Below are 27598 nucleotides of genomic sequence, written 5' to 3'. Positions count from 1 at the left end.
GCCCAAGTCCTTGGGCCCCTGCACCCACATGGGAGACCTGGAAGAAGCTCCTGGCTCCTGGCTTTGGATCGGCACAGCTCCTGCCATTGTGGCCATCTGGGGAGTGAACCATCAGATGGAAGACTCTCTCTGTCTCTGTCTCTCTCTCTCTCTCTGCCATCTCCTCTCTCTGTGTAACTCTAACTTTCAAATAAATAAATCTTTAAAAAAATGAAAATTGTATTAGCTTATAATTACATGTGCTTAGATTCATGTATATTATGTTAGATGAAAAAGAAAAACTGCATATGAGTTATCAGATGAAAAACTCGGAGCAGTCCCACAGAGCTGGGAGATGTCTGAATTCCCACCAGTCAAAATGAAAAGACCATGTTGAACATGTGGGGCGTTGAGCAGAGACTCAGAAAGGTCATGCCTTCTTGTGTAGTGAAAAGCAGCACTAGGCTCAAGGCTAATACTAAGAGTCTTCCGAAAAGTTCATGGAAATGCATAATATGAAAAAAACTACGTGTGGATTAAAAATTGTTTTTGCCACACAAACATCTTTGAATTCCATTTTCCGTAAGCTTTTTAAAGTGCCCTCATATATGCCAACTTTATCAAGAGAAGTAACCTAGGTGTCTGCCAAATACAAACACCACACTCCTAAGAGGAGCAAGCAAAATCCGGACAGGAAATTGCCCAAGACCGGGGAAAGAAGGGAGCAATGAAAAATTCCTCAGAGCCCATTCAAGGCTGGGAATAATTTGTATTTTAACTGTAGTGAAAATGTTTTTCACTAAATGGGTTATGGAGTCCTTAGCAAGGTATTATCAAAGTGGGAGATGGGAATATCCTTAGGTTGAAGGCCGCTCTGAACCTACCCTAACATAGCTGAAGAGGGCAAGACTTGAAAGGAACAAATCAATTTTAAGCAAATTAACTACATTCAAAGGGGTAGAGGTGTGGGAGCTCAACATTTAGAGAACTCTGATAAAATCCAGTACCAAAAAATGTGGAATGTACAACAATCAGTGTCTAATAAAAAATTACTAGGCGTGCAAAACGAGAAGGAAAATACAGGGGCCAATGTTGTGGTGTAGCAGGTATATCTGCCTCCTGTAGTGCTGGCATCCCATATGGGTGCCGGTTTGAGTCCCGGCTGCTCCACTTCCAATCCAGCTGTCTTCTATGGCCTGGGAAAGCAATGGAAAATGGCCCGAGTCCTTGGGCCCCTGTACTCATGTAGGAGACCTGGAGGAAGCTCCTGGCTCCTGACTTTGGATTGGCGCAGCTCCACCCATTGTAGCCATTTGGGAAGTGAACCAGAGATGGAAGACCTCTCTCTCTCTGCCTCTGCCTCTCTGCCTCTCTCTGCCTCTGCGTTTCAAATAAAAACATCTTTAAAAAAAATAAATCAAAAATCAATAACAAAATATTTGGAGAATCTTCAAATGTTCAGATACTAAATGAAATATGTCTAAATAATCCACAAATAAGTAAATAATAGGAAAAGTTAGAAAGTATTTGAATTGAATGAAAATGAATATGTCACAGGAATTTGGAGTGAGTTTTTTGTCTCACAGCAGTGAAGAATTACAGTGCAGACAATGAGAATGGGCAAAAGTCAAAGTTTTATTGAGAGAGATTTTGTGAAGAATTGTAGAGAATTGCGACTCAAGACTCCTGAGAGCCAGGAGGAATCCCCAAGGGAAGGGAAGGAACATCTGGGTCTTGGTATTGGCAGCTTTTATAGGGAATGCATATTAATTGATCAATTCTTCCACATAGTTTGATATGGCAGGGGTCTGCTTTCTTATTTCTATGTATCTCGGGTAGCAGTCACTTCCTGACCAGTTAACAAATGTTACCTTGCCAACCACTTGAGAAATGTGACAGTTGAGAACATGCTGCTTTGCTGTGTGTTCTGGTCAATTACCTTGTGTTTCCTAACTCAGTCTTTTCATCTTTGGGGCATTGTCTTTTGTCTATTCAGCAGAGGGTAGCTTTCATACAAACACCTGGTTCCTTATTCTAGAAAGGACCTTTTCCAACTGCCTGTTAGTCCTTCTAACTCCTCACAAAAACATGTCCAAATCCATGGAGTGTCACTATAGTAGTACCTAGAGAGAATGTGTTATATTCTATATTAGAAAATAAGAAATGAGGGTGGATATTTGTCTTAGTGGTTAAATGCTAATTACGATGCCCATGTCCCACATCAATTCTATTCCTGGCTGTGGCTACTGATTCCAGTGCTATACGATGTGGACCCTGGGACACAGTGGTGATGGCTCACGTGGTTGAATTCCTGACGATAATGTGGGAAACCTGGATTGGATTTACTGATCCTGGCTTTGGTTCCCTGACCTTGAGGGCACTTGCACAGTGAGCCTACAGATAGAAATTCTCTTTCCCTGTCTGTCATTCTGCCTTTCAAATAAATAAAAGCCCCCAAAAGAAAAGAAATATCTCAGGCCGTGATCCAAGCTCCCACTTTAAGAAAATAAAAGATGAGTAAACTAAGCCCAAAATGAGTGGGAAGATTAATGATAAGAGCAGAAATCAATGAAATTAAGGGCACAGAAATAATAGAGAAAATCACTTAACCAAAGCAGATTGTTCAAAAAGATCAATAAAACTGATAAACCTCCAAGCAGAATTATCAGGAGAAAAAAGGGAAAACAAATGACTGATATCAGGAATGATAGAGAATCAGTAGGATCTTTTTTTTTTTTTTTTTTTTTTTTGTATTTATTTGACAGGTAGGGTTATGGACAGAGAAAGAGACAGAGAGAAAGGTCTTCCTTCTGTTGGTTCACCCCCCAAATGGCCGCTATGGCCGGAACTGCGCTGATCCAAAGCCAGGAGCCAGGTGCTTCCTCCTGGTCTCCCATGTGGGTGCAGACGCCCAAGGACTTGGGCCATCCTCCATTGTCTTCCCAGGCCACAGCAGAGAGCTGGACTGGAAGAGGAGCATCTGGTACTAGAACCGGTGCCCATATGGGATGCTGGCACCGCAGGTGGAGGATTAACAAGTGAGCCACGGCACCGGCCCCAATCAGTAGGGTCTTATGGACATTAAAAGGATAAACAGTTTTTTGGGCAATATGGATCCTTTAGTCTTTTAAAACCTCTACCTTGAATAATTGTCTCCCCACATTTCTGACATTCTTATGAATAAGCTTTCTGCAAGGCAAGATTATAAACAGGTCTTGGGGCAACTCTGGGGTCACACTTACATAACCTTCTTCCAGGTTGACATTAGCTCATGAATCAGCAGTGTTTAGCTATGATCATTTGAAAGCATGTTCTGCTGGGGGAGCTCCTGCTAAACTCACTGTGGGCTGGTTGGGCAGGTGAGGGCCTCAGTCCTCCCTCCTCTGTTGGAGTTCCTTGAGAGGTTCGATGTGTCATGCTGCATTTCTCTGATGTGTCTACATCTCGTGCCATCCCTTGGCAGTTCATCAGGGTTCATCCCTCAATCTCATCTACCCATCCTGTCCTCTGGCACTGCCCCTTTATAAAGTAAGTGATCTTTTCCACGTGAGTCAACCTTCTTCATTCCTTTTCAACACTTGAAAGACTACCAAAGACTTGAGGGAGTGCTTCTTATCTCTCATGGGCTACCGTGACTCCCCCAAGTCTTCTCCCCACACTTTCAGACAGTTCAGAGATCTCTGGGGCTCAGTGGAACCCAAATGAAGAAATATATATCAGCTTTTCCTTTCCCCGATTCCTAGGAACTTTGTAGTGTTGACCTTGGCAGATGAAGTGAGGGGAAGAATCTTTATGGAAACTTCCACTGAAGTTCACTCGATAAATATTGAGCACATACCTGTATGCTGGGCACTGGTGGGTAACACAGACAAAAATTCATGGAGCTTGCATTCTGGACAGGCCCTAAGTTTGCCTTTCTAGGATCTTTACGTAGACTCTGTGTGTGTGTGTGTGTGTGTGTGTGTGTGGTGTTGGAATCGTGTTATTGCACTGCTGCTTGTGCTGAAATGGCTTCTCTGAACCCCTCCTAAAGATGAAGGGATCAGCTCCTTGCTTCAAAATTTGATGAACCTGAAATGTGATATATTTACTGTTCATGGTCCCAGCGATAGTCTGTAGTTATGAATTTTGGGAAATAGGAAAGGTCATCTTGACACCTATGCTATCATGTTTAATACAAGGAAATGGGAGACCAGAGAAGAAATATACTCCAATGTCTTCTGGGATACCTCTCTATAAATTCAAGGCCAGGGTCTGAGGTGGTTATTACTGGGAAAAGGGCAGATGAATGTATCATCTCAGGCCTTCAGAATAGAAAATGCCAAATTTCTTCTATTTTTTTTTTGGTGTGTCTGTAAGTGTGTGTGCTAAACACTTGAAAAATAAAACATTATTTCAGATAAGATACTTTTGGCTTCAGCTTCAATGGCTGAGTGCTCAATTTTCTTCCCATTTTCCAATTCAAAATTTTAAGAGAAAATGTCCAATTGTTTGAATTCATCTTTTCACACCAGGCAATGGGATATTGCTTCACTGGGAAGCTATGGCATGGTGTTTTCCTTGTCTAATAACCTATGGCCATGAAAGGAGGAAGCAAGACAGAGGCCCAAATATGAGTGGGGCTGTCCCTTCAAACCAGGTCTATGCAAGGGCCTTATTATGAAGGAGACTTGAATCAGCAGGATGACAAACAGTGACTGGGTCAAAAGCTATGAGCACCACTCATCTTTCTCTGGATGAAGTGGTGCTATGCTCTGCTTAACTAAGAGAAAAAACAATTCTAGTTTTTCCCTCTAGACAGAAGCTAGGAGGATGTCGTCCTGTTGAAATCGGAGAAGAACCCCTAAAATCTGCACTAATAATGTGGCCCTTAAAGTTCCCTAGAAATGCTATCTGGGGTGCCACATGTGCTACCGGAATTTGGGGTGCCTTATGATTTCACCATGGGCTTATTACTAAATCTCTGATATTAATAAGCTCAAGAGGGTTCTTGCCTAATATTTAGAGAAGAATTCTAAATACCAGCACAAACAAGGCAGCATGGTATGTTTTAGGCTTTTATTTAGTGAGAAAGGTGCATAGGAGAGTGAGAGCTTTATTTAAGAGAGAGAGGTAAGTAGGGGTTCATACCGAGCACCAGGAACCAGCCACGTGGAAGAGCATCTAGGCCTGTATCTGGGCCAGGAAGCCTAGAGCACATGGCCCAAAGGCCATGTGCCCTGGAGGCACAGGGCTACAGCAAGCCCCCTCCTGTCAAGAGGCCAGGGAAGAGGGCGGAGCCAAGATGGCGGAATAGTGAGGGCGCGCACCGATAGTCCGGGAAAATTTAGTTTAATAAAAGGGGAGTTACGGTAGCCGCAGAAAAAAGAACCAGGAAAAAATTGCACGGGAATCGTGAATCGGAGGACCTACTGGGAGAACAAGGTCGCCCACCGCGCGGAAGCCAAGTCGCGGGACGGAGCCACAGAAGCCCCAGTGCTCCAAGGGGAGTGCATGCCACACAGACAACAGCGGGGAGACTTGGGACGCTCCACACATCGGCGCTGGAAGGGGAGGTGAGCTCAATAACCCGAGACATTGGTGGGGAAACGGGGGTCAGAATCTAAAGGGGGGCCGGAAAGTGCAGCAAACTCACTACCGGAAAGAAGGAAAAAAAAAAGCTTCGGGGTTTCTCTTCCCCCTAACCTTGCAAAGGTTACAAGGCTGCAAGGCTAGAATTCCCAAGAGACAAAGAGCAGGCCTGCGCTCTGGATTTACATATCAATGGGGGAGAGCTAAGGAACTGAGTCACTACAATTCAGTAGCCTAGGCAACCCAGTGGGAGTCCAGAGGAGCCAAAGACTGGAAGCTAAATACCATCAATTCTGCACAGCCGTGCCCTGCCATGTTACTTACCCCCTGAATAAATAAAATAAATAAATAAATAAAAAGAGAGAGATTTACCACGCATAACCTGAGGGTGTCACCTTTGCACACCCTTAACCTGGAAGAACCAGGCAGAGCTCTCAGGCCGCACCCATCTCAAGCCTCCAAGGCTCCTCCAACAGCAGGCAGTCCACTTAACACGGACACAGTATAAATAAAAAAAAAAAAAAAAAAAAAAAAGAAAAAAAAAAACGCACAGTGACGCAAGAAGAATTAACTATGCCGAGTAACAAACACAGAAATAGAGGGAGCAAGATCAACGATGACACTATGATGCCTCCAAATAAGCAAAACACCCCAAGCCAAGAGTATGAAGATGATGAGATAGAAGAAATGCAAGATACGGATTTCAAAAAATTTATGATAAGAACATTTAGAAGTTTTCAAAAGCAAATCCTTGAACTACAGAAATCCTTAATGGACAAGATTGAAAATCTCTCTCGTGAAAACGAAATTTTAAGGAAGAGTCAAAATGAAACTCAGAAACTAGTAGAACAGGAAAGTGTTATAGTGAAGAGAAATCAAAATGAAATGAAGAGCTCAATAGATCAAATGACAAACACATTAGAAAGCCTTAAAAACAGAATGGGTGAAGCAGAAGAGAGAATATCGGACTTAGAAGATAGAGCACAGGAAAACATACAGTCAAACCAAAGAAAAGAAGAGGAAATTAGAAACCTAAAAAATATTGTTGGGAATCTACAGGATACTATCAAAAAAACCAACATTCGAGTTCTAGGAGTTCCTGAAGGCATGGAGAGAGAGAAAGGATTGGAAGGCCTTTTTAGTGAGATACTAGCAGAGAACTTTCCAGGTTTGGAGAAGGACAGAGATATCCTAGTACAGGAAGCTCATAGAACCCCCAATAAACATGACCAAAAGAGATCCTCACCACGACACCTGGTAATTAAACTTACCACAGTGAAACATAAAGAAAAGATCCTAAAATGTGCAAGAGAGAAACGTCAGATTACTCTCAGAGGATCTCCAATCAGACTCACAGCTGACTTCTCATCAGAAACCCTACAAGCTAGGAGGGAATGGCGAGACATAGCACAGGTGCTAAGAGAGAAAAATTGCCAGCCCAGAATATTATATCCTGCCAAGCTCTCATTTGTGAATGAAGGTGAAATAAAGACCTTTCATAGCAAACAGAAATTGAAAGACTTTGTGGCCACTCGTCCGGCCCTGCAAAAGATACTTAAAGATGTGCTACACTCAGAAACACAGAAACACGGCCATCAATATGAAAGAAGGGAAAGGAAGAACACCTACCAGTAAAAGAGCATGGGAAGCTCAAAGCATATACTAGAAAATATTTCCGGGAAAATGGCAGGGCAAAGTCACTACGTATCAATAGTCACATTGAACATTAATGGTCTGAATTCTTCAGTTAAAAGACACCGTTTAGCTGACTGGCTCACAGAACACAACCCAACTATTTGTTGCCTACAAGAAACACATCTCTCTAACAAAGAGGCATGCAGACTGAAAGTGAAAGGTTGGAAAAAGATATTCCATGCCAACAGAAACCAAAAAAAAGCAGGTGTAGCCATATTAATATCAGACAAAATAAACTTTAATACAAAAACTGTTAAGAGAGACAAAGAGGGACACTATATAATGATTAAGGGTTCAATTCAACAGGAAGATGTAACTATTATAAATGTATATGCACCTAATTACAGGGCACCGGTCTATTTAAAAGATATGTTAAGGGACTTAAAGGGAGATTTAGATTCCAATACAATAGTACTGGGGGACTTCAATACTCCACTCTCAGAAATAGACAGATCATCCGGACAGAAGATCAACAAGGAAACAGCAGATTTAAATGACACTATAGCCCAAATGGATCTAACAGATATCTACAGAACTTTCAACCCTACATCTACAGACTTCACATTCTTCTCAGCAGCGCATGGAACCTTCTCTAGGATTGACCACATACTAGGCCATAAAGCAAGTCTCAGCAAATTTAAAAGAATTAGAATCATACCATGCAGCTTCTCAGACCACAGCGGGATGAAGCTGGAAATTAGCAACTCAGGAAACCCCAGAAAGTATGCAAACACATGGAGACTGAACAACATGCTCCTGAATGAACACTGGGTCATTCAAGAAATCAAAAGAGAAATCAAAAACTTTCTGGAAGTAAATGAAGACAACAACACAACATATCAAAACTTATGGGATACAGCAAAAGCAGTATTGAGAGGCAAATTTATAGCAATAGGTGCCTATACCAAGAAATTGGAAAGGTACCAAATAAATGAGCTTTCAGCGCACCTCAAGGACCTAGAAAAACTGCAGCAAACCAAACCCAAATCTAGTAGGAGAAGAGAAATAATTAAAACCAGAGAAGAAATTAATAGGATTGAATCCAAAAAAACATTACAAAAAATCAGCCAAGCAAGAAGCTGGTTTTTTGAAAAAATAAACAAAATTGACACCCCATTGGCCCAACTAACTAAAAAAAGAAGAGAAAAGACCCAAATCAATAAAATCAGAGATGAAAAAGGAAACGTAACAACAGACACCACAGAAATAAAAAGAATCATCAGAAATTACTACAAGGACCTGTACGCCAGCAAACAGGAAAACCTATCAGAAATGGATAGATTCCTGGACACATGCAACCTACCTAAATTGAACCATGAAGACATCGAAAACCTAAATAGACCCATAACTGAAACAGAAATTGAAACAGTAATAAAGGCCCTCCCAACAAAGAAAAGCCCAGGACCAGATGGATTCACCGCTGAATTCTACCAGACATTTAAAGAAGAACTAATCCCATTTCTTCTCAAACTATTCAGAACAATCGAAAAAGAGGGAATCCTCCCAAATTCTTTCTATGAAGCCAGCATCACCTTAATCCCTAAGCCAGAGAAAGATGCAGCACTGAAAGAAAATTACAGACCAATATCCCTGATGAACATAGACGCAAAAATCCTCAATAAAATTCTGGCCAATAGAATACAACAACACATCAGGAAAATCATCCACCCAGACCAAGTGGGATTCATCCCTGGTATGCAGGGATGGTTCAACATTCGCAAATCAATCAATGTGATTCACCACATTAACAGACTGCAGAAGAAAAACCATATGATTATCTCAATTGATGCCGAGAAAGCATTTGATAAAATTCAACACCCTTTCATGATGAAAACTCTAAGCAAATTGGGTATAGAAGGAACATTCCTCAATATAATCAAAGCAATTTATAAAAAACCCACAGCCAGCATCCTATTGAATGGGGAAAAGTTGGAAGCATTTCCACTGAAATCTGGCACCAGGCAGGGATGCCCACTCTCACCACTGCTATTTAACATAGTTCTGGAAGTTTTAGCCAGAGCCATCAGACAAGAAAAAGAAATCAAAGGAATACAAATCAAGAAGGAAGAAGTCAAACTATCCCTCTTTGCAGACGATATGATTCTGTACTTAGAGGATCCAAAGAACTCTACTAAGAGACTATTGGAACTCATAGAGGAGTTTGGCAAAGTGGCAGGATATAAAATCAATGCACAAAAATCAACAGCCTTTGTATACACAAGCAATGCCATGACTGAGAAAGAGCTGCTAAGGTCAATCCCATTCACAATAGCTACAAAAACAATCAAATACCTTGGAATAAACTTAACCAAGGACGTTAAAGATCTCTACGATGAAAATTACAAAACCTTAAAGAAAGAAATAGAAGAGGATACCAAAAAATGGAAAAATCTTCCATGCTCATGGATTGGAAGAATCAACATCATCAAAATGTCCATTCTCCCAAAAGCAATTTATAGATTCAATGCAATCCCAATCAAGATACCAAAGACATTCTTCGCAGATCTAGAAAAAATGATGCTGAAATTCATATGGAGGCACAAGAGACCTCGAATAGCTAAAGCAATCTTGTACAACAAAAACAAAGCCGGAGGCATCACAATACCAGACTTCAGGACATACTACAGGGCAGTTGTAATCAAAACAGCATGGTACTGGTACAGAAACAGATGGATAGACCAATGGAACAGAATTGAAACACCAGAAATCAACCCAAACATCTACAGCCAACTTATATTTGATCAAGGATCTAAAACTAATTCCTGGAGCAAGGACAGTCTATTCAATAAATGGTGCTGGGAAAACTGGATTTCCACGTGCAGAATCATGAAGCAAGACCCCTACCTTACACCTTACACAAAAATCCACTCAACGTGGATTAAAGACCTAAATCTTCGTCCTGACACCATTAAGTTATTAGAGAACATTGGAGAAACCCTTCAAGATATTGGCACAGGCAAAGAATTTCTGGAAAAGACCCGGGAGGCACAGACAGTCAAAGCCAAAATCAACTATTGGGATTGCATCAAATTGAGAAGTTTCTGTACTGCAAAAGAAACAGTCAGGAGAGTGAAGAGACAACCGACAGAATGGGAAAAAATATTTGCAAACTATGCAACAGATAAAGGGTTAATAACCAGAATCTACAAAGAGATCAAGAAACTCCACAAAAACAAAACCAACAACCCACTTAAGAGATGGGCCAAGGACTTCAATAGACATTTTTCAAAAGAGGAAATCCAAATGGCCAACAGGCACATGAAAAAATGTTCAAGGTCACTAGCAATCAGGGAAATGCAAATCAAAACCACAATGAGGTTTCACCTCACCCCGGTTAGAATGGCTCACATACAGAAATCTACCAACAACAGATGCTGGCGAGGATGTGGGGAAAAAGGGACACTAACCCACTGTTGGTGGGAATGCAAACTGGTCAAGCCACTATGGAAATCAGTCTGGAGATTCCTCAGAAACCTGAATATAACCCTACCATTCGACCCAGCCATCCCACTCCTTGGAATTTACCCAAAGGAGTTTAAATTGATAAACAAAAAAGCGGTCTGCACCCTAATGTTTATTGCAGCACAATTCACAATAGCCAAGACCTGGAACCAACCTAAATGCCCATCAACGGTAGACTGGATAAAGAAATTATGGGATATGTATTCTTTAGAGTACTATACCGCAGTAAGAAACAACAAAATCCAGTCATTTGCAACAAAATGGAGGAATCTGGAACACATCATGCTGAGTGAAGTAAGCCAGTCCCAAAGGGACAAATACCATATGTTCTCCCTGATCGGTGACAACTGACTCAACACCAAAAAGGAAACCTCCTGAAGTGAAATGGACACTATGAGAAATGGTGACTTGATCAGCATAGCTCTGACTGCTAATGGACAACTTAATACATTATCCCTCATAGTATTTTTTTTTGTCTGTTCTACTTAATATGACTGGTTTAATTCTGTAATTATCACACAGTTATTCTTAAGTGTTGAAAATTAACTGAAATGTGATCCCTGTTAAACATAAGAGTGGGAATAAGAGAGGGAAGAGATGTATAATTTGGGACATGCTCGGGCTGACTTGCCCCAATTGGTAGAGTTGGAAACATGCCAGGGGATTCCAATTCAATCCCATCAAGGTGGCATGTGCCAATGCCATCTCACTACTCCAAGTGATCAATTTCAGTTCACAATTGATCATAATGAAAGGTCTAAGAGTCAAAGGGAGCACATAAACAAGTCTAGTATCTGCTAACACCAACCGATAGAATAAATAAAGGGGAGAGTGATCCAACATGGGAAGTGAGATACTCAGCAGACTCATAGAATGGCGGATGTCCTAAATAGCACTCTGGCCTCAGAATCAGCCCTAAAGGCACTCGGATCTGGCTGAAAAGCCCATGAGAGTATTTCAGGCATGGAAAGCCAAGACACTCTGGCAAAAAGATCTCTGTGAGTGAGATCCCAGTGGAAAGAACAGGTCTTCAAAGAGGGAGGTGCCTTTCTCTGAAGGGAGGAGAGAACCTCCACTTTGACTATGACCATGTCTAAACAAGATAAGAGTCGGAGAACTCAAGGGGCTTCCATAGCCTTGGAAACTCATAACTGGTGCATAGGGAGATTACTGATGCCATAAACAGGAGTGTCAATTGGTAAAGTCAACAACAGGAGTCACTGTGCACTTACTCCTCATGTAGGATCTCGGTCCTTAACGTGCTGTACACTGAGGCTTAATGCTATAACGAGTACTCAAACAGTATATTTCACTTTGTGTTTCTATGGGGGTGCAAACGACTGAAATCTTTACTTAATGTACACTAAACTGATCTTCTGTAAAAAAAAAAAAAAAAAAAAAAAAAGAATGAAATTTTCAATTCCCAACTTGACTCTCACTGGGATTAAACATGACAATAGGTCTGATCTGATTTCATCATCATTTAAAAAAATCATCTATTATTTTTCACTTTATGTTTCTGTGTGGGAGCAAACTGTTGAAATACTTACTTAAGGTATACTAAGCTGATCTTCTGTATATTAAGATAATCGAAAATGAATCTTGATGTGAATGGAAGGGGAGAGGGAGTGGGAAAGGGGAGGGTTGTTGGTGGGAGGGACGGTATGGGAGGGGAAGCCATTGTAACCCATGAGTCGTACTTTGGAAATTTATATTCATTAAATAAAAGATAAAAAAAAAAAAAAAAAAAAAGAGGAGGCCCGGCCCACACCGTGTCCTGGTTTTTAACCTACTTCCAAAGGGGAGTGGTTAATTAACCTGATTGGCTGGTGTGTCCCCAGGTATGACCAGGTAGGGGCATGAGGCCACATGGGGTGTGTTGAAGGCGGGGTCAGACATCTAAGGAATGAGTGAGTCAGAACTGGGCCAGGGGCTGGCGCTGTGGCACAACAGGTTAATGCCCTGGTCTGAAGCGCCAGCATCCCATATGGGCACTGGTTCGAGACCCAGCTGCTCCACTTCCAATCCAGCTCTCTGCTGTGGCCTGGAAAAGCAGTACAAGATGGCTCAAGTCCTTGGGCCCTTGCACCCACGTGGGAGACCTGGGAGAAGCTCCTGGCTCCTGGCTTCGGATCAGCACAGCTCCGGCCATTGTGGCCATCTGGGGAGTGAACCATCAGATGGAAGACCCCTCTCTCTCTCTCTAACTCTTTCAAATAAATAAATTAATTAAAACAAACAAACAAAAAGAACTGGGCCAGCTCTGCTAGTGTTAGACAAGCCATGTAACCCCTCTGAGCCTTCACACTCCCTCCAGTTCTAAAATTGTCCATCCTACTTATGGAAGTGAGGTGAAAATAGCCCACTCTTGGCTAGCAGAAGGCAAATAGCAATGGCCAAAGCCAAATACAAATGAGTAATAACTCACATCAGACCATAACAAACACCTCTTTTAGATGGAGTTTTTTTTTTTTTTTTTTTTTTTTTTTTTTTTTTTTTTTTTTGACAGGCAGAGTGGACAGTGAGAGAGAGAGATGGAGAGAAAGGTCTTCCTTTTGCCGTTGGTTCACTCCCCAATGGCTGCTGCGGCCGGCGCGCTGCAGCTGGCGTATCGCACTGATCCGAAGCCAGGAGCCAGGTGCTTCTCCCAGTCTCCCATGCAGGTGCAGGGCCCAAGGACTTGGGCCATCCTCCACTGCACTCCCGGGCCACAGCAGAGAGCTGGCCTGCAAGAGGGGCAACCAGGATAGAATCCGGTGCCCTGACCGGGACTAGAACCCAGTGTGCTGGCGCCGCTAGGCGGAGGATTAGCCTACTGAGCCGTGGCACCGGCTCCTAAGGTTTCTGATTGGCTTATAGGAACAGTCAGGCATGTCTTTCGCATTCACCTGTGAAGACTTAAGAGGTAGAAGTTTAATCCAAATTTCACAGAGGTAGTTGTGTTCAATAGTACCTGGTAAGGTCCCTTTTATTTAAGCTGACACTGATCTGAAGAGGAAGAGGATCTTATGAATGGCTTGCTCAGGAATTTCTAATGTTGGAGTTTTTGTTAAAAACTCCTTAATTCCTTGGAACACCTTTGCAGCTCCCCTGTCCAGCAAAGTGTCTGTTTCAGAGGCTTTTAAGCAAACACAAGGCTTAGAATCCAAATCCTGGAATCCATAACTCTTGTAGCTACCCTTTTCAGTACAGAGTCTACATCAGGGCCTCTTTAAAGCTATATACAAAAAAAAAAAAAAAAAAGCTATATACAAAAGTGTGGAATCCAAATCTTGGAATTCACATTCCATAGAATCCTGTCATCAGTAATTCCCAATACCGGAGCTTTTATTTAGAAGTTCCTTAGTTCTCTGGAACAACATTTGCAGCTACCCTTTTTAGTACGGAGACTGCTTTAGGGCGTCTTTAAAGCTATACACAAAAGCTTGGACTCCAAATCTTGGAATCCAAAGTCCATAGAACTTTGCCATTCCAGAAATCTCCTCGGCTGCCTTTAAATATCTGACCCTATGTTAAAACATCACAAGATAGGAATTTTACAGTGAGCCATGTATCCAAGATTTCACATTTGAGGCACTTAGTAGACCTTAAATAAATACCTAGAAACACAGGCAATGGAGTTTGACACTTAGACATAATTAGAACTTCCGATGCATAATATCACATGATAGAGCAAAGCAAATCTTTGGGATTAAGTTTTGCCATTAAAGTTAATACTGCAGTTCTTTTGAGAAGAGTCCACACAGGGGCGTGTTGAAGGCGTGGTCTTCCAGTTCACAAATCTAATCAATTTTAGCCTGTATGCCTGCCTACTTCAATGTCAAAGAACTAATTCATGCTCTTGCAAATGGTTAACCCTCAGTTTTAAAGGCCGTCGTGTGGATTTTCAGAGGTATATGGGTCAGTAGATTCTTATTGGCTGAACATAAGAATGTGAAGTACTAACTCTGCAAAGAGGTGGCCTTGTGAGTTACACAGAAGGTAGAAGGTTCTGCTTTTGTGCTTTTGGTCTGTATATTCATGAGCATGGGCATGCCTGCTGGGGCTACTGAAGACGCCAGACAGGCTCTGCACCTTGGCTGGCTTAGATTACATTGTGCTACTGCTCAGACTGAAGGGTCCTTGAGGAGGCAGCAGGAAAACCTTTGGAAAAGAAAATGGTAGGTTATTTCAGAGCAACTTCTATTTGCTTGTGTCTGATGGAGGGAATAGTGTGAGGGTTCAGTGTATTCTGTGCACAGGTTCAGTTAAGGCCCCAGACGCTTGGATGTAGCATCTTTAGCCTAAAAAGACACTGAGCGCTTAGAAGATTTTGCTTGGTTTGTATTTTTCCTTTGTGGTTGTTTTTGCTTTGGTTACCAACTAAAAAAGCAGGTCATTTCAAACCCTGAAAATTTCATATTTCCAGCCTCTCTCTTTGGGAAATTCCATTCTGGATTTGTGTTCTTTTCTGGTGACAGTTGGGTGAGCTGAGAAACTGGTGCCCTGTTAGACAAGCCGCAGCAAGTGCTCTCCTGATGTTCACTCAGATTAAACCCCCACCCCCAATCTTGCTTTATTCCTTTATGGCAACTGTCTGGATCTACTGGCATTTGGGCTTGTGAGTCCTGCTTTAGAGATCATCTGAGAGGTGACTTGAGGTCAGATCATTTTGGGGCAGGGAAGGAAGGGGACAATTATGCTGTCCCTGGTCACAGGTATCCTTGTTTTGAATCTTGGCTCCTCAATTTAGCTGAATGACAGCAAACAGTTTTCCTGAGCTGTTAGAGTTTCCTCATAGGATTAGTGTGATGAACAAATGAAATAATCAACTGTAGCTGATCATGTGACTGGCAATTAGTAAAGTCCTCTGTGGACATCTGCTATAATAGTTGCCTTCACTGCTAACTTCAACATTATTTTTGTTTACATACCTTAGACTGGTGGGTAACAAGGGAATATAAGTAGATATATGTATATGTATATACATGTGTATATACATATATGTGAATATATATGTATATATATATAAACTTTTACATATGTAATCTTTTCAGGGCAAGAGATTGTTTTATTCTACTTGGTGATTCCTCAAAATAATTTATGCTTATGAAAAATCATTCCTTTTGTATCATGTAAGTCCTCCTGATATCAACACCTATTTTCTTTTATTCTATCTTTAGAGTTGATTATCTTTCCATGTGTAATTATGTATAATTTTATTTCAGGTTCTGTATTTTAATACTCTGCCAGTGGTTAAACTCTATTTTTCTTTTTCTGGACTTCATTAATATAGATAGTTGGAAAAAAGATTATAAAATTTTAGAAATAAGATCAGCTATATTTTAGGTATATGGGGACAATTGTAGGTATTGGAAAACTTAATAAAAGGAGTTTAATGCTTTTAAACTGAATTCTATTATTTTGTCCTTTACTGTAATGTGGTTCCTATAGAACATACAATGCCTCTCATTACCATCTTATTTTTATTTCAAGGAGATAAAGAATGGAAGAAGTAGTGTAATTCATTTTATTTCTTACCTAGAAAAAATTAGTTCCATAACCATGTTAGGTGGATCCCTAACAGCCCTCTCCTGGGGGCAGCTTAGGAGAATAGCGCCCACCCTACACCAAGGGGACCATGAGGTCCATTATGAAGTCCTAGGAAGAATTTCAGGAAGCCCTCCACCATCTAGACATCCCAGACAGGGAGCAGGGGGGAGAAACAGAGGGCCCATACCCATATCCATGAAAACTCCAGTCTGAATATAGACTGGGCTTGGTCCTTTCCTAAAATGCTCACCTGGTCTGTCAGGTGTACGCTCTTCATTAAACTTGGCTAGCACGCTTACTGTTAAAAACAAAACTAAACAAAAAACCAAAAAAAGAAAATTAAATTATACTACCATTTTTCTAGTAATATGTTAGAAATTTACTTTATTAAACCTTGCTAATGGCTGCTATAAACCTAAAAAATTCTTGTTATACGGATAGATCAAAAACAAACTTATCACCTAATTTTAGGCTATATGTAAATTAGTAAATCTTTTTCAAGATAAAGGTAGCTTAAGACAAAGAAATTTTGGGTTACACTGAAAGGTATCTTCCCTGAAAGAAAGATGAATCTGAGAATCTAGCCACACTTCAAAAAGGCATGCCAGTGTTTATTTAGAATCCCTTCTATTTTATTAGAAACAGGCACAGTAATTTCACCAGCAGGAAACAAGTGTGCTCTCAATGCAGGGAAGTTTACCACTCCTTCATCGCAGCCCACTGCAGACACTTTTGGATCCAAGGTAAGACTCCAAATGAGAAATACGAAGCATCCAGTCCCTGATGATTCATGTAAGTTCTGTTCAACCAAATGAAAGCTTCCAGCGAAGAGCTGCTGTTCCTCTCGGCTGGCTTTGTGTTTATCTCAGTGCTCTGAAGAACTCTGTACTTGGGCAGCTGTGCTCGGTCACGTCAGGCGACTGGGCAGGAGTTGACGCTCACGGCGCCGCTGACCAGGGCCGCCTTACTGAAGCTCACGGGGCGCCCATCAATCACAAAGTGGCGGATGCAGCCTGTGAAGGGCTTGCCAGGGGCCAAGCGTGGTGTCAGCAGAGACTCTGGAAAGAGAAAGAAGGAAAACCAAACGTTGCAATGGAGGCATTCCAAACCTGTGCATTATGATACGAGTTGAAACAGTAATTGCTCATATCCTCAAAATAATTTGCATGTCAAAAATGGAATTGACTCAGTTCTCAGGAACATCCTCTGCTTTTGAAGTCATACAAACGTGGTAATTTTCAATGTTTTATCATGTTTCGATGATCAAAGTTCTGTATATACTCTCATTGTCACTTCCAAGGCTGAAATTGACCACTTATACAAGAATATAAAGCCTTAACAGTGAATTTTCATTATCTACCTATACTTTGTAGAGTTAACTTCACCTGAGCCTCACTTATTTTGTGTGTGTTGCTGAGAGTGGGGAAGGGCATTTTAACTTCCAGACTATTTTGGGACATGGTTAATGTTTCTCTGTCTAATTCCTATCATTATCCTTTACCCTTAAGCCCCCACGTTTTTGCCAAGCTCAGAAAGCTTAATGAGAAAATAATGAATTCAAATAAACTAAAATTTAATCTTTCTGAGCTCAGGGCCTCAGAACTATGAGTAGGGTGATGATCATTAGGCTAGCCTTTGTGTGGGCCCAGGTGCCCTGTTGTTTATCAGAGTCACTTTCTCCCCTTATCTTAATTAGAGATCTAAAAGAAGCCTGATGCTTATTAATTGTACATACACAATTAAATGTGTTGAGGTGATAGAAATAATGTAATTTAAAGTAATTTAGAAAGCTTAGAAATATGAAATTAAAATCCATTTAGTCAATGCTTATCATGTACAGACACCTACGTGAGTGGTAGGAGATAAAACAGGATAGCAAATTGAACATCATCAAGCAGCTGTAATAAGTTTTCTAAGCAATGGAGACTAAGATCTTGCATCATACTAAGGACAATAATCATAAAGTTTAGATTTGTAAGGGGTCTGAAAGATCATTCCCTTTGTCTCTCTCTCTCTCTTTTTTTTTTTTTTTTTTTTTTGACAGGCAGAGTGGACAGTGAAAGAGAGAGACAGAGAGAAAGGTCTTCCTTTTGCCATTGGTTCACCCTCCAGTGGCCGCTGCGGCTGGTGCACCGCGCTGATCTGAAGGCAGGAGCCAGTTGCTTCTCCTGGTCTCCCATGGGGTGCAGGGCCTAAGCATTTGGGCCATCCTCCACTGCACTCCCTGGCCATGGCAGAGAGCTGGCCTGGAAGAGGGGCAATAGTGACAGAATCCCGCGCCCCGACCGGGATTAGAACCTGGTGTGCCGGTGCCGCAGGCGGAGGATTAGCCTATTGAGCCGCGGCGCCAGCCTCCCTTTGTCTCTTGATTAGTACAACTGTATATGTTTCTCACACCTGCTCGGTGTACTTCACCATCAGAATAAAATATAAGGGAACTGGGAAGGTTACAAGGGGTTCAGACATCTAAGCCTCTGCCCATTTTGGAGATCAGATTTAACATGGGTTTTGCTTCTGCTCAAGCTTGCCACCCCTTGCTTCATGGAGAAAACTCTTTGGAGGAAATAATTCATATAGCAATTACGGTCTGCATAACTCATCACAAAATTTATTACAGGTAATGACAGAGAAGTGCCTCAGGACCCTAGATAACTGATTAATAAAATCAATACATGATTTTAAGAGAGAATGTTTGAAGGTTTGACTATATATATGTATGTATATAAAATAACACAGGATAGTCAGTAAAGGAATGAATGGTTAGATTGGTTATACCTGTGTGTGGGCTGCATTAACTTAAAAAAATTCTTTAACTTCTAATTTTGATTTTTAAATTCTCATTTATTAAGATAGACTCTTTTGGTGCATAGTTCTATGAATTTTTTTTGCATCACTAAATTTTATTGGTATAAGTAATGAACACCTAGGATTCTGAGTGGTATTAGACAACTGGTTGGGATTCAACGAGTACTCAGTGCAGTAGGGGTTTATTTATGAATACTTTCTTTAGCTATCCTTCTTAATGCTCTGGTTTCTGATGTGATTTTCATGGAAATAATCTTTTGAGCTCAAAATGATACCGTTAATTACATTTAGTTTGAATTATAATTGCTTTTGTTACAGGCTTGCTGCATGATTCCTAGTTGGAATTAAAAGCTGCAGTGGTACAGTGGGCTAGTGGCTAGGCCCCCCTGGCCTTCTAGTTCTTGTGTACTGGCTCATTAGCTAAAATTTGCTATTCATCTTTGGAAGGCTGAATCATGCTTTAGATACATTTTGCCCACCCGGCCTGTAGAGTTTATCCACTGTTGTAGAAAGAGATGATGGCAGTGTATGATGCTGGAATCAGACTACAACAAAGAAACATCTGCATGATGAATAAACAGCCTGGGTACAAAGGAAGAACAAGTATTGAAGCTGGGCCATTCTTGTCTTGTCCATCTCCTGAGGCCTGGCACAGGGCTCAGTAGGCACTCAATAAATGTTTGCTGTGTGTTGAATAGTACCATGTTCCCTGTCTGTAAGGAATGTACTATTTAGCATCAACAATATTCTGTGATAAGCACTACAGCAGTGGTAGCATACCTGTGCTAGGGAGAAGGAGCATATATATGTGTGTGTAAGTATGAGTCCGTGCTTAGTCCCAAAGGCTGGAATTAGGTTAGGGGAGGAGTGGGGGCAGTTGTTCCTTGAAATGGCACTAGGGGACGATAGGAGCAACAACATTTCCCAGAAATTGAGGCCCTGTGTACAGGTGCAAATCCCTGGAGTCAAGAGAGCATCTTTGCATATTTAGGGAGCTACAAATCCCAGAAGGTGTGGGAAGAGCCCCGGAGGCAGGGACAAAGAGGGGAGAGATGATCAAGGATGCTGTGCTGAATTTGATCCTGTCAACAGGTTTTTGGATACCAGAGAAATATTTTAAACTCTGTTGTGGTTTCTAGGAAGGCAGCAGTGTGCAGAAATAAAAGAACTGATGTGTCACATTACTCACACTGCACCTGCATGAAGTGCCCTGGTAATCTTTGCCAGAATTCCTTCCAGAACAATAACCAGGAGCCAGAGGATGGAATTGGGGAATGGTGATGGCAATGAATGGGGGAAGAAAAGAAGGGTCTCAAATAGGTCTTTAGGTACTGAGTTATTATCATTGTTAATGTAGGTGTTTGAAAAATTCACATTATAAAGGTCAGGAATACTTAGTTCCTATTATTTTTGGAGTCCCCAAGGTCAGATGCTTAATTTTATCTGTGTTGTCTCATTCTTTAATTACTTTCTGCCTTCACAGGGGTCAGTCTAAAATGATGTAGTTAGGAGACTTTCAAAATTCCCACCAAATCCCAGGTGTGAAAATTTGGCTATCTTTTTATATCCCACTCCCCATGTTAATGAAAGGTATACCAACAATTGCATCCCCCCAAAGAACAAAGTCCCTGCTTCTGATGTTTAAAACAATCATGGGGGATCTGTACGTGTCTGTCACTATCCTGGACTGTGCACTATTCTTAGCAGGTGACAGCAGCAATGTTATTGATGTTACACAACTGCAGCTGGAAACTTCTCTCAGGAATTGTCACTACATAAGAATAGTAGAACTTACAGTCCACAGCTATAGTTCTGACACAACTGTGCCTTTTTTCTCACCAAGCTAACTTTTAATCTCTCAGATTCTCAGATTCTAGAGCTGTATCAGTGAATGAATCCTGTGTGAGAGTTAAAGTGGAGTAAGTGTTTCACTGTGCATATGGTGGAACATACTTAAAAGAGGAGAAAGAGAAAAAAATAAGCAAATATGGCAAGACAGGTATAATATTTACTGGTTAGACTGCTGGATTTAGTTCTTACATGTCATTTTGTTCTGGTCATTAGATAAGGAGCCCTAATTTTCAAGGTGCATTTCCTATTGAAGGGCATTGTATATAAAATCCTTTGGGTTATTAGGTGAAGTAGGAAAGCACATGGCTCAATTCTTAATACTATAAAAATAATATGAAAACTTACTGTGTTTTCAGATTTGGAAATTTATCCCCTTTAAGCAACACTCACCTGGAACACCTCCAACAAACACAGGCTCCCTATGATCAACTGGCTTTGGATTCAAGGGTCCAACCACATGGTTCACCTCCGAGTCTACATCCAACTGAACCACATTTGAATCTCTAATAACTGAAATGCAGGGAAAGACAGGATGTAAGTGGCACTGGTTCTGTTAATTTTCAAATGGAAAAGACTGCCTAACCATAACTTTCTTTTATGTACTCCAGAATAAGGTCCTACTGTTTTCTATATGACTGAAAACTACAATGTCTAAGCAAGCAATCATTGTAATATTTTCATTGGAAAAGGGAGAATACTTAGGGCACTCTTGGTGCTACCTTTTTGCTCCATAGGTTAGGTGTGATTTAGACAGCCCCTCCAACACCATTTGGCAGCATTCTTATTTTCAAATCACATATGAATTTAATATACAATTTTAGTTTAATAACATCTGATTTTCTTTCTGGCTACTGTTAGACTGTCAGCCATTGCCTATCATGCAAGCTGAAGTATACACTCTGCCAGGCCATCATCCCCAGGCAGGTGTGCAGGCTCACGTGTGTGAAGGAAACCTACAGCACTGGGCTTTTCTCACCTGTAATTCTGTGCCACCTGCCGTCACAGAGACTTTGCTTGGGTGTCACTGAGGTGGAGAAGTCTCTGATGCCATTGTTGACCTTCACTATGACCTGCAGAACACAAGGTGCATTAGACAATTTAGTTTCATTTCTGTTCATCATGATAAAACAGTTTCTTAAATTATCTACCATGGGAAGCAATATTTAGGGAAATATCCAAAAATGTTTGGCTTTGCAATTTGAACACAAGGGGTCACTCTTTGGTAGGTGATTGAAATAGTTTAACTGTAGTTCTCCACGGAGACAGAACAAAATAATTACACTGGAGAGAAGATAGGGAGAGAGAAAATGGAGTGTACTGTACAAAGCACGTTTAAAGCAAGGACTGGGAAGTCAGATGGCTTGTCTTCCATTTATCTTACTTTCTGCCTCAGTTTTCTCATTTGTAAAAATCAGAATGATCATAATATTAACATCATAGATGGAGTGGATTGAATGAGTTGATCCATACAAAGCTTTTAGAATGGTAACTGACCCATGGTGAGCACCACATTAAGGATATGTTTTATGGCTTGTTTAATGTATTTGAACTCAAATAAAATCAGTTTTATTAAATTAGAGGTTTCAATGAAATATGCCTTTTCTGTAAGATTTATTTTAATGTTTTCATGAATATTCTTTAGTAATATTTTAAGATGAAAGTAGTATTTAATTATAACATAATTTTGTATTTCTAGCAATTGAGAATAATATACATATGTATAGATACCTGTGTATCTGAGATACGTATGAAATATATACATTTTAGATACTTAGAAAGGTTTTTGTGTTTGTTGATTCTGATATATTTTTGGATATATCTGTTGCTTTCACTTGATAAAAACTTCTCAATTCTTTTGATAAAACTCTTTATGTTTTTACTGGTTATGTTTTGTTCTGTAACTTTCTCATATTTTCATGACTGTTCTAATCAAATCAACTTCCAACATATGAATTTAAATCAAATATTGCCCACAGTTAAGCATCATGTTACAGCCTCCCTGTTTTTTCTCAGTTATGGAAGATTGATAACTTTATGAAATAAAAATGTTTTAGATATAAAATCCAAGGGCAGATGAGACATTCTGTTAAATTATTTTTTTAAGATATTACCTGTCCATTTTTCATGTGAACATTTAGGTACTCCCCATTGACACTGTGGCCATGAACAAGGGTTCCAGAACTGCTTCTGGGACGGACTTCAAATGCAATTTCAAACTTCAATCCAATATTGAAAGATTCATCTGTGGAGAGAAATACTGTAAGCTCTCAAGAATATCCAAATACATTTTATTTTAGCCATGGTGTGACTTTGTTGCTATTCATTTTTGTATCTACCTTTGAAAGTTTGGTGCATTTTTCAACAGGTAAGTAGAAAGTGACATTTTCCATGTCTAACTCAAAGTGGAAAGCTCTAGGGGACAAAGATAACATATCACAATTGTCATGGGGCCCAGGCGTGGGGACAGCACACTAAAAATACGCATCATGGGAATTGAGGGGAGGAGAAATTAATTCCAACTGGCAGGACCATTTATTACTTTAAAAGTGAGAAGGACAGGGCAATGTGGGCACAGGAAGGAGTATGAACACAGGCAGAGGTGGGAGTCCTTAGAGACCCTGGTGAAGGTCAGTGTGGTTGGACTGCCATTGCAAGGGGAGGAGGTGTGGAGTAGGGAGCCACACCTAGAAGGGCTCCAACGCTCAAGTATAGAGGTTAGACTTGAGTTTGCAGTCACTGGCCAAATGAGCCAACTTGATCAAACCTGTGTTTTAAAACGATTCTTAACAAAAAACTAAAATTGTGCCAGTGCTGCAGAGCGCTTCAGGGGAGAGAAAAGTGAGAGCAGCAAAAGTATTTAGGAGCTGTTGCTGTAGTGATCCAGAAAATCCTTACTAGGAGTAGCTGTGTTCACTCCAAAGGGCTCACTGCCAACCCCGGCAGCTTGATAATATTCACTCGACATGTTTCCTTATAAATAATTTAAAAAATTTCCCTGCTATTAGTTAATGCTGTGGAGTGGCACATAAATTGTGAAGTTGGCTATGCATCTCAAGCCCTCCAAACCTTTAGAGTTCTTATAACTGAAATTCAACTAAACACTAAAATAAATGAGTATAGATGCTTCAACTAGGAGTAAAAGGGGGATGGGACAGGGGAGGAAAAATAAAATCATGAGTTAAATGAAAAGAAGAACTATTACCTCTGGTTATTCTGTTGGACATGGAGGTGGCTAAAGAAAGTATACTTGGTGAAATTGTCATTTATTTATTCAGGCAATGTATTAGTACTTAAGTGCCCTGAGGGTAGAGAACATATGGTTGCATACCGCTTTCCTATGCATCTCTCCAGCACCTGTTCTAGTACCTTCCTCACACGTAATGGTTGTTCTGTGGAATGTTTGTTGGAATGGATTGTATGGTGATTGTGTATAGTCTGCTAGGATTTCATTAATTTTTAGAATTATTATGTTCCATCATCTGGCACAGGGACTGCCATACAGGAGGCATACAATAATAACTGCTTCATCAGCAATGGTTGAGGAGAGTAAATATCCAAAAATAAATTTTCTGGAGGATAATGTTGTTTGCTGGTATTGGAGGGCAGGAGGAGCACCTGCCACCTCTTTTAGAAGGGGCTAAGCAGGGGCAGAGGAAACACCCAGATAAGCAAGATGGCCATGTGCTGACACAGATCATGCCACGGAGCAGCATAGGAAATTCTAAAGGAGTCACGATGGTCTGCATCCAGAAATTGTGGCATCCAGAGCTTGTGGCAGCTCTGGTCAGGAAGAACAAGCAGATGGGTACTGCACATATGTCTGGAGAGGTATGAGGGGAGAAAGGTGGTTCAGAGGAGAGCAGGCCATCTTATATGGCTGAGTTTGTCATTCTTAAATTTTAACTCTGGATCCAATATTCCCTGTTAGTCATCACCAGGAAAAACACATTTCATGATTGGTGTTTTCAACATAAGCCCTGTTACCTAGCACCACGTATCCTCCTTCTGTTGAAAAGTAAGTTCCTGTTTCCATCGGACCTTCAAAACAAGGGGTCACACTAAACGTCTGAGAAGCAGAGGGGATGGAGGCTCCATTGAGCTGGAGGTTGCTGAGACAGCCACTGAAACTGTAGACTGAATTAATCTGAAAGAAGAAGACATTTCTTAAAGTCTGTTTTCTCAACTGTGAGAAATAACCCCGTGGTATATTTTCATAAGAGACAGCCTTGGTGCGGGTACAGATGATGTCAGGCCACAGTAGCACATAGGACAAAAATCCCAAAGTAGGTCACTGCCGAGCTTGCTTTGTACTCTTTGTAACTTTCAGCACTTCTGTAAGCTGTAACCACACGATGCCTATCACACATTCTGGCATCTTGGTTCCTGGAGCCTTGCTGGCACAATGTTACTCCCCTTCCCCTGTCCTAGATGTGCCCAGCAACTCCCACTCCATTACCCCTCCCTCATTCTGCCTTAGGTGCCATTAAGGTTTAGATGACACCTCCCAAGTTTCTCAACCAGTGAGAAACTGGGGAAGGGACTTCTGCATGGTAGGGATAAAAGGAACGGAATTTCTGAGGTTAGTGTCAGCTTCCACCTGCTGGCCACTTCTCTTGAGACCAGGTAGCAATAAACACCTCACTTTCTGCTTCCTTCATGTTTCTGAGTCCATCCTTTGGTGGAAAAGTGGTCTCAGGTGGGCTTATTTCTCACATCAGCTCTTACCAATGCACTGAGGAGAAGCAAAATGATTTGAATCATAGGAGAAAAGTAATCTCTTGTGTTATTTTAGCTATATGAGTAAGCAATACTTTTCCAGATAGTTACTTTTAAAAAATTCATTTGAAAGGCAGAGAGAGAGATATTCCATCTCCTGGTTCACTTTGCAAATGCCCACAAAAGCTGGGGTTGGACCAGCCAAAGTCAGTAGCCTGGAACTCAATCTGGGTCTCTCACATAGGTGGCAGGGGCCCAACAACTTGAGCCATCACTTGCTGCTCCCAGGGTATGCAATAGCAGGAATCTGGAACCTGGAATCAGGAGTGGATCCAGGACTTGAACCCATATGCTCCAATCAATATGGGATGTAGGTACCCAGAGTGCAGTCTAACCACTGTTGCCAAATTCCTGCTCCCAGGTAGTTGCTTTTTAACTAGTCCTTTGAAACTGGAATTTCTTATTTGAGAATGTAGCCTGCCATAGTTAAGCTATGGAAATTCTTACTATGACCAAATAATTTGCAGCCATGGTTTTCAAATTGCATAGTGGAAGTATCTTAATTTGTTTTCTCTTAACAATGACAGTTATGTCCAACATCACCTGATTCTGATGAGGGCTAGCAAAGTTCTTAAATCTTCCATAGCTAAAGAAACAGCAGAAATCTTACATTTCTGGCTTCATTAATTGTTTTGGTGGTTGCAAATTCTTCATAGCACAGGATATGAAACTTGGGCCACTTTAGACAACTAATTTCTCTGTGTTTGGAAAGCTTTTACAGAGTTTGTCAGGGCATTGGAACTACTTATCTAAAGTCTTATTACAATTTGAACCATCAGCTTTTGCTTCATCTGTATATATTAGGGCTAAAATCAAACCTTATTCCTGTCATAATGACTATTATTCAAAAGACAGAGAGCAACAAATGTTGGCAAGGATGTGGAGAAGGGGGAACTCTGATACTTTGCTGGTGGGAATGTAAATTAGTGCAGAAAACAGTATGGAGACTTTTTTCAAGAACTAGCAATAAATTTACCATATGATCCAGCAATCCCACTACTAGGTGTACACCCAAAAGACATGAATTTCTTCTATCAACGAGATACCTGCACCACCATGTTTAACAACACTGTTCACAATAGCGAAAATAAAGAATTGATGAAGGTGTATATAATCTGTGATTATATACATATAAAATGCAATAATATTCAGCTATAAAAAATGAAATTCCATCATTTGCAGCAAAATGATTGCAAATAGAGGGCATTATGTTGAGTGAAATAAGACAGGCACAGAAAGACAAATACTACATGTTCTACCTTATATGTGAGACCCAAAAGTTAAAAAAAATTTCAAAAAATAAAATAAAAATGAAATGCCTGTGTGTGTCAGGTTTGCTGCAAATACTCTGTTTTGTCAAACTTTGTTTTAAACCTTTGTTAAGCAAACTGCTATGAATCCTATGAAATGAGGACCTGGATTCAATGATTATCTAGCTCTCAATGGCTCTATCTTGTCATGCCTGGCATACCTGAACATTCTTCACAGCCCTTCCAGGAGCCACACCTCCCAAGTATATGGGACCCTTGATTTTCCAGGCTGCTCCAGTAGGAGGAAGACTTTCTTCCAGGACTCGAAGACCATCAATTATCAGCCGGCCACTGCTCTTTTCCCGAATAAATATCACCTGGACAGAGAGAAGGAAAACAGCGCATTTCAGGTCCCTTCCACGACTGGGGAAATGGCTATGTGGCCGCTGGCTCAACTCCATGGGAAATTGGCAGGAAACTCATTTAAAAAGTGATTTCTGCTCTGAATGTCTGGGGGTTGTCTCTTCCTTTGCTTGGCAGGCATCTGGCTATCTGGTGTTTGGAGTGACAGAAACTTAGTCCCTTATTTGGTTTTGTTTTATAGCCCAGCATTTGACTTTCTTGTGAGCTGTCACCTCATTTTACACGTGCAAGGGTCTTTCTCTAGCACACATTGA

The 27598-nt window shown here is 40.9% G+C and overlaps 1 protein-coding gene across 6 annotated transcripts in view; it reads right to left on the bottom strand.

The window, feature by feature from the left end:
- Positions 1–16849: 16849 nt before the first annotated feature.
- Positions 16850–27598, bottom strand: part of LAMA4 (laminin subunit alpha 4) — a 150444-nt gene continuing 139695 nt past the window's right edge. For all 6 annotated transcript variants that reach the window (XM_070073690.1, XM_070073692.1, XM_070073687.1 and 3 more), the window contains 6 exons: positions 27143–27298; positions 24880–25039; positions 23007–23137; positions 21872–21965; positions 21286–21405; positions 16850–17297 (listed from right to left, as the gene is read on the bottom strand). In XM_070073690.1, coding sequence (XP_069929791.1) covers positions 17152–17297; positions 21286–21405; positions 21872–21965; positions 23007–23137; positions 24880–25039; positions 27143–27298 — 807 coding nt within the window. In that variant the 3' untranslated portion in view covers positions 16850–17151. The remainder of the gene's footprint in view (positions 17298–21285; positions 21406–21871; positions 21966–23006; positions 23138–24879; positions 25040–27142; positions 27299–27598) is intronic.

The sequence above is a fragment of the Oryctolagus cuniculus genome, chromosome 5 (genome assembly GCF_964237555.1).
Source record: "Oryctolagus cuniculus chromosome 5, mOryCun1.1, whole genome shotgun sequence".
NCBI classification, from domain to species: domain Eukaryota; kingdom Metazoa; phylum Chordata; class Mammalia; order Lagomorpha; family Leporidae; genus Oryctolagus; species Oryctolagus cuniculus.
Note: the sequence above shows the minus strand (reverse complement) of the source record. Positions and strands in the feature narration are given on the sequence as shown.